This window comes from Epinephelus moara, chromosome 5 (assembly GCF_006386435.1).
Source record: "Epinephelus moara isolate mb chromosome 5, YSFRI_EMoa_1.0, whole genome shotgun sequence".
In the NCBI taxonomy this organism is placed as follows: Eukaryota; Metazoa; Chordata; class Actinopteri; order Perciformes; family Serranidae; genus Epinephelus; species Epinephelus moara.
In genome coordinates this window covers 4,592,804-4,600,618 of record NC_065510.1, presented here as the reverse complement: position 1 = coordinate 4,600,618, position 7,815 = coordinate 4,592,804, and the positions used below count along the sequence as shown (strand labels likewise).

At 47.7% G+C, this 7,815-nt stretch overlaps 2 protein-coding genes across 51 annotated transcripts in view; both read right to left on the bottom strand.

The window, feature by feature from the left end:
• The window catches only part of LOC126389674 (spectrin beta chain, non-erythrocytic 1-like), a 187,156-nt gene that overhangs the window by 90,025 nt on the left and 89,316 nt on the right, over positions 1-7,815 (bottom strand). The gene's annotated exons all lie outside the window — the stretch shown is intronic.
• LOC126389694 (phosphofurin acidic cluster sorting protein 1-like) overlaps positions 2,053-7,815 on the bottom strand; it is a 30,895-nt gene continuing 25,132 nt past the window's right edge. Inside the window, exons 15-24 of the mRNA XM_050043482.1 lie at positions 7,208-7,308; positions 6,365-6,519; positions 6,158-6,268; positions 4,651-4,753; positions 3,852-3,894; positions 3,065-3,110; positions 2,817-2,910; positions 2,528-2,721; positions 2,344-2,454; positions 2,053-2,256 (exon numbers count right to left, since the gene is read on the bottom strand). Of these exons, the coding sequence (XP_049899439.1) occupies positions 2,144-2,256; positions 2,344-2,454; positions 2,528-2,721; positions 2,817-2,910; positions 3,065-3,110; positions 3,852-3,894; positions 4,651-4,753; positions 6,158-6,268; positions 6,365-6,519; positions 7,208-7,308 (1,071 nt within the window). The 3' untranslated portion in view covers positions 2,053-2,143. The remainder of the gene's footprint in view (positions 2,257-2,343; positions 2,455-2,527; positions 2,722-2,816; positions 2,911-3,064; positions 3,111-3,851; positions 3,895-4,650; positions 4,754-6,157; positions 6,269-6,364; positions 6,520-7,207; positions 7,309-7,815) is intronic.

The window sequence follows — 7,815 nt, the reverse complement described above, 5'->3', positions numbered from 1 at the left end:
TGGTCCACTGATGGACCCCGATGAGGACTGCTGGTCCACTGATGGACCCCGATGAGGACTGTCGGTCCACTGATGGACCCCGATGAGGACTGTCGGTCCACTTGCAACAGTCTTAGTCTGGGGGCGGCGCCTTAAAGCTTAATCTCAATTAAACGTGCAGTCCCTTTTACCACCCCAGTGTGGCCACATATTTTAAGAAATAAAGGCCTGTCTCAATTAGAGGCCTGGTCTGGTTGCAGCAGAGAGGATGAAAAGACAAGTGGTGACTCGCTTCATGAAGCCAGAGTCTGTGTCCAGTCCTCCATCACTCTGTCAGTTATTCATACTCTGAATTAAAGGCCTGTTGAGTTCAGTGATTTAATAACAGCTCTGAAGTTTTTCTGTATTTATCTTTAAATGTCACACTTACAGCTAAAATGTCAACAGAAATCAACAAGTTCAGTGACGTCACAGATCTCCACACACTGACTGTTGCTGTTTGTGCCACGTCACAATGATTCGGTCTGCCTGCTGTGACGACACCTCCACGTAACAGAACGTAAAAAATCCAGACTGGTATCAAATCAAACTAATCCATTAATCCACATATAAACTGCATTATCATTATTATTATAATTATTACAAGCGTTACAGAGACAGTTGAGGCTGTGTACAGTATTTACAGTAATTATTAAATATCAACAGCAGAATTCATACAAATTATTAAAAAGTAACTTTCATGGTACAAATATTTCTATTCCAACATGACGAGAGAGAAAAAGAAAGGCGAGGCATCACCTCGTCTGCTGGTACAAAACGGAGGGGGGGAGGGGCACGTGGACTGTATAAACATGGATGACACGTCTCTTCTTCTGTGGTATCGCCCACCCCCGCATGGCGTAGGATCCATATGAAAAGAGTACGTGAGGACTAAAGCCAATGATGGCAAGTGCCAAAGAATATTCTGATTTATAAAACCGTGCATACACCTGCTGGTCCACTGTTATAAATCCATGTGTGCGGGTGGCTGGAGAAGCAGAGCGTGCAGCGGCACCGCCGTGTCTCCAGTGACATCACGGTCGTGTTCACTGCAGCGATTTTACACACAAGACTGAAACCCAAACCACACTTGGTGATGTCTGCACTGTGTTACAGCAGATTCATCATGACTGCTGACGCTCTGTTATTTCATGCTGTTTGACTGATGTGTGTATTTCAGCAGCTGCAGCGCTCCACAGATGACCACGAGTGTCAGCAGCGTGCAGTCCGGCCCTCTGTGACGGTGAGACAGCGCCATGTGAGGTTTGAGTCGGCCGATCATTTTTACAGCCTAAAGGTGTTTATGGAAATGTTCTGGCTCAGGAGCACAAACGAAACGACTTGATGGAATCTCTTCAATAAACGGATCTTCATGTAATGTGTCATGTGGCGAAATTTAAACATGTTTTGGACATTTAGTTTCTACAACCCGGCGCCAATTCACCAGCTCACCATCTACAGCGCCAAATGTTCGTTCCCTACAGGCCTCGTTTTGTGCGTCTGCAGTGTTTATAAAAGAGACCGCGGGTCATGAGGAGGACACGCCGCTAAAGGTTTGCTGAAGCTGGGAGGAGTTAAAGTGGGAGGAGGAGGAGACCATGTGGGGTTCACAAGGACACGCCCACAGGGAGGTCATGTGATACAGTAGAGGAGCAGGAGGAGGAGAAGGAGGAGGTGCAGGAGGAGCAGGAGGAGGAGGAGGAGCAGGAGGAGCAGGAGGAGGAGGAGGAGGAGGAGGAGGAGACCATGTGGGGTTCACAAGGACACGCCCACTAAGAGGTCATGTGATACAGTAGAGGAGCAGGAGGAGCAGGAGGAGGAGGAGCAGGAGGAGCAGGAGGAGGAGAAGGAGGAGGAGCAGGAGGAGCAGGAGGAGGAGGAGGAGGAGGAGGAGGAGACCATGTGGGGTTCACAAGGACACGCCCACTAAGAGGTCATGTGATACAGTAGAGGAGCAGGAGGAGCAGGAGGAGGAGGAGCAGGAGGAGCAGGAGGAGGAGAAGGAGGAGGAGCAGGAGGAGCAGGAGGAAGAGAAGGAGGAGGAGGAAGAGCAGGAGGAGGAGGAAGAGTAGGAGGAAGAGAAGGAGGAGGAGGAAGAGCAGGAGGAGGAGGAGCAGGAGGAGGTTCAGGGTTTGTTGTATCCAAAGATCCCCACAGGAAAGTGTTTGACGTGTGTCGGCCACTGAGCAGCGAGCTGGAAGAACTTGACATCGTTCCACTCGACTCCATCTATAGAGACTGAGGGAGACACAGGACGCCATGATGTCACTCAAACACCTGCTCACACCTGTGTGTGTGTGTGTGTGTGTGTGTGTGTGTCTCTACCTCTCAGTGTGTGTTGGTGTTTGGAGGTACAGATCAGTCTGCTGATTCCTTCGATCTGCTGACTCCTCGACTCCGCCTCCTTCTCCTTTGTCTTCTTACTGAGGAACATGACTGACAGACACACACCTTCATCGTCATCATCATCATTATCATCACCATCTTCATCACCTCTCGTCTTCCTCACCTTTCTTGTTCTTCTCTTTGGTCACCACCGTCATGCTCATCAGCTCTCCTCCGCTGAGCCTCGACACCTGCAGACAGCGGAAGTTACTCTTCAGAGTGTTCTTCATCCCCACCTCCCTCCTCCGCTCTCCTCCTCCTCCTCCTGCCTGACTGCTCCAGTAGTCCACCTGCAGACCCATCACCTCCCCCGGACAGCTGGACAGAGAGGAGGAAGAGGAGGAGACACAGGTTATGGCTCTTATTAGAGAGTAACCGCCTTTGTTTTGAAAGAAAAAACAAACAGGAAGTACCTGATGGAGGGGGAGGGAGGAGGTGTGGAGGTGATGCTGATCAGAGCTCCTGATTGGGAGGGAGGAGATCCCAGTATGATGTCATCCGAGTCAACTGTGGGGAGAGGAGCAGATGTGAAGTTTGTGTTTCCAGAGATAAAGTGAAGAAGATCATAAGATAAAGTTTAATGACGATAAAGATGAGATGAAGAGGGGAGAGGGGCTGTGGGGGGAGGGGCTGGGGGAGGTGACAGGTGAGGCGCGTCTACCTGAGGTGGACCTAAAGTTCTGCTCCACGAGGCCGACCTTCACCAGCTGAGGACAGACACAGATCATGTGACTTCATCTCAACACAGTAACCCTGTGACATCACCATGGCAACGTCTCATGAAAGCAGATCTTTCAGGTTCAAGAAAACATCATCAGACATTTCTAACAGCACCAATATCTCAAAGCATCAGTGTCTCTCTTCTTCTTCTGTCTATAAATATGTCTGCTTTCAGTCGCCTTTAACCAACGCCACTTCCTGTTAGAATAAACTTAGGCCACAAAAACAGTTTCCTCCCGACTGCAGCTGAACTCGTCAACATGGTCTCCTCTCACGTCGATATATTCGTTACATTCTTGGACTCTTATCTTTGCACACTGCACAAACCAGGTCTCTATATTCCGTCACAGCTCTGTTCTACATATTTATATTTATCTTTGTCATATTTTGAGTGTTGCAGTGCTTTGCATTATTTTCATCCCTCTTATTATGTTTATTGTATGTTAAATGTATGCACCAAAAATCCAAAGCAAATTCCTTGTAAGTGAAAACACACTTGGTAATAAATCCTTTTCTGAGTCTGACGTTTGAGACCAGACTACTTCCTGCTGACCGACTAAAATAAATCTACAGGTGACGCCTCTGTTGTGCTGCGTATGCATCTGTAAGATAATGTGTTAATAACTTTGACACAGTAGATCCGACACTGCAGCAGCGAAGCATCAAGTCCATGACGTAACACTCTGCAGTACTTGTTTATTAGGAGCACTTGACACAGAGTTTCTCACCCCGATGAAAGGGACAAACTTCTGACAGGAGTCGTCGTCGGGGCTGCAGAAGAAGAACAGATTCAAACAGTTAAAAACAAAATGACAGAACTGAATAAATCAACTGTGGAGTCAAAGATTTTGTGTGTGTTACACTGTGATTCCTCTCGTGTCCACTAGATGCTGCTGCTGCTGCTGCTGCTGCTGCTGTGGTAAACTCTGTGTTGAGGTGAATGGGAAAACTCCTCCTCACAAACACAAAGTAAATACAGTTTTTGCAAAGTTCAGCTCTTAGCAGGTCACAGAGCTTCTTCTCATGACGTTCAGAAACGGAGGACAAACGTACTGTCGCCGTCTGTGGACACCTGGCGCTGTACGTCTCAATGTCAGGACTGAACAGAGACCGAACAGGAAAGGAGGGGACTCGGGGAACAAAGCGAGTGTAGCCAGACGACTACATGCAACATTGTTATGGAACTCAGGGGGCTAACTTGCTCCTCGCTACGGCGGCACATTTGAATCAGCTGTGATGTTGTGGCATAAGTTTGTTTTATGTGTGGGCGGAGACAGCGGTCAAATGTCAGTGATAATGTTCCACCACCTGTTTGCATTTCACAGTTTAAAAAGAAGACAAAGAGGAAGAAGAAGGAGCGGTTCAGTAAGAGCAAAACAACAGTGTGCGATTTGAGACAACACCACCCTGTTGAAATAAGTGCACCACACAGGAAGTGCGTAGTGTACTGCACGAATACGAACAGACGTACATGGTTTAAGACACACTCAAGGTTTGAGGTCTGATCCTGACAGGTAAGAATCATACCTCTTGTGTTTGCAGGTCAGCATGGCCTCTGAGATCGGACACAGGTGAGAAACAGCAGCTCCGCTCAGATACTGAGACACTCGACCTGCTACACCCACAGGATCTGTGGAACAGAGAGCACATCGTCACCTGAGAGAGAGTTTACCAGTGAGTGTTACCTGTCAAACACAGTCAGCATCTACACCTGAGGGAGGGTAGTCTGAGTGAGTGGAAGTTCGCTGCAAAGATCAGCCTCTCATTGGGCGGAATAAGCCACCCACTGAAGTCCCGCCCTACCACCTCCGGTTGCAGTTTTCAACACGTCCTTTACTAACTTTTGCGGTGTTTGATCTTGCAGGGATGTAGCCATTTTTCTGCCATGGTTCGCGTCCTGTAGGCGATATTTTTGTGGGCGTGTTACACCAAAACCTGTTTCCCCCCGGCAATATTTTTGCAAGCGCACCGTTGCTGTGGCACCGCCCAGAACGATTGTGATTGGTTGAAAGAAATACAAGCAGCTGGGGCGTTTTTTCCTCCAATCTTAAAGTGAGAGTCGGCGCAGCCAGACCTTTCTTTTCTTGAGAAAGGTCTGGTGAGCGAGACTAGAGAGAGGGTAACCAGAGACCAGAGACCAGAGACCAGAGGCCTCAGTACTGTGAAAGCAGTTCATCTTCCCCAGGATATCTCCTCCTCCTCTGCTCTGACTCACCCGTCACATCCAGCGTCTGGATAACTGCTGCTACAGAGCTGGTTATGAACTAGTTCAGTCAACTCTGGGTTTTCCTATCAGCCACGAGCACGTTCATGTGAAAGAGGCGGGGCTATTAATGATGAGTGACATCATCAGAACCATGCATGAAGTACTTCATATGATATGAGATGAAACGGTCATGCATGAAGTACTTCATATGATATGAGATGAAACGGTACAGAAAGTGTCTGCGACTGTGAGACAGTAAAATGTCAGTGGGATATAAACGATACTCTGTGATCTTCTAACGGAAAATGTAGAAACACTGAAAACACTCTCCAAAAATTCACCTTCAGCCGAGACTTGAATGACGTGCAGGTGTCACTGAGCTGTGTGTGACATTAGTATAGAGTATCTTATTTATTTAGTGTGATGATGATGATGATGACGATGATGATGATGATGAAACTCCTCTGTATAGAGTTAACCCTGAAGTGACCTCACTGACTCCAAACACTACTCTATTACTGAGCTGTATGGATATGGGCGGGCACAGCTTATCCCAGATGGACCTGTACAGGATTCTGGTCTGCAGCCACGAGTGGACTCAAACTGTGAAGTTCCCAGAGATTCCCACCCTTAGGAAACCATGTGAAGCAGCACTGGAAGAAGATGAAACCATGACTCGATCCTCTGGAGACCACGAGAACCACAGGAGACGCGATGGGAATCAGAGAGCAGATATACTGCGGCATGTGTTGGTGTGTCACTCATAACTCCTACGAGCACATTCAGGTTAATCTGATGATCTCATCCGAGGTCAGAGGTCTGTCATACCAAGAGGAGGAGACTCCACGCGGCCAAACAGCTCCCTCCAGCCGGCGTCCATGAACAGGCTGTTGAATTTACTGTCCAGGGTGGCCAGGTACTTGGCCAGTGGGTGGGCTCCTGGTGGGGTGATAATAAACACATAGAGCATCATGGGAAGGTTCATGACCAGCTGGTTTACATGTCACGAGATGACGTGTGGGAGTTTCTGCGTACCAACGGGGAGGATGAGGAAACGGACGTAGCTCAGCCAATCAGGCGTTTTGCTGGCCAGCTGCTCTACGAAGCAGCAGAGGACGGTGCTCAGGTAGCTCTGATCTCCAACCACCGCCACCTTTACGGTGGGCGGCGTCTGGGAGTTACAGTTACAGCTGGAAAACACAACATACAGTAATAAATGACTGATGTGATATTCAACATTAACTGATGAGAGCAGGATCGAGTTAGCAGCCTGTCGCAGCAGCTGATCACACGTTTGATTAGATGCACCGTCTCTACGATTCAACCGATTATAATGGAATACACAAAAGTGGTGTTTCATCAGCGCAGTCAGGAGGTGAACCTGGAGGACGGGTTCATCGTTCTCGTTCAGCTCGTTGTGTTTGATGTTTTGTGCGAAGGTCAGCAGTCATCATTAATAACTACATCAGTGTCCCTCCATCTCGAGGTGATAAAAACAACACCTGAACAGGTAGACGTTTCTGTTACAGGCACCAATCACTGCAAATGGAAATTCCTATTTCCAGTGAATGCATCATGAAGATTAATGTTCTGAATATTCAAAATGACAGACGGTACTAATTATTTCTCATACGTCTTTTTAATAATCTCTCGTCCTTATCTCTGGAAAGGCCGTCAGAACTTCAATAGAAAACTGGAACAGAGCGCGCTCAGTGTCGCTATCAGCATCAGCAGGAAGCAGAAGGAAAAGCTCCACCTGTTTGACGGAGGTGTTCATTTGAACTCTACGTTGTGACTAACTGGTGCGACCTGTTTGTGATAGTGAAACTCTGCTGATGCAACAGGCTGCAGGTGTTTCTCATATCAGGTGAGTCTCACAATCTCTGGATCCGGCTGATGATGGCGTTGAAGGCGGCCTGAACATCAGCTGCTGAGACAGTGCAGACGATTGGCTGATCGAAGAGAAGCTCCGACAGATACTGAGGAGGAAGAGAGAGATATACGTCATGTATGTTCTCAACGTTTTATTGTTATAATATTAACATACTGACTGACATGTGATCAACAGACTGAACCGACTGTTTCCTGTCTTCTGTCTTATTGTTTGTCTTTTCTGGACCGAGGAGCCGGCTGCACCAACTGGTCTGAACTTAGTCTGGTCCAAACTGCTAAGTCGCTCTTTGTTGAGACCGGTCTTTAGAATGAACATGACGTTAGTTGCACCAACTAAACGTAAGCCTAGTACTTAACGCGGAATTTATACTTCTGTGTTGACTCAACACCGTACCCTACGTCGTACCCCACGCCGCAGCCTGATGTGCACCTCCCCAGAAATGTAACTCCACGTCACAGTGACGCAGACCTCCTGTCTGTCTCTGTAAGCTGAAACCATTTCCCTCAGTGGAAACAAAGCTTTGATTTACTTTAATTTCACAGATAAGAAACAATAAATTGTGAAGACAATAAAGCCTCCACACACTGTGTGT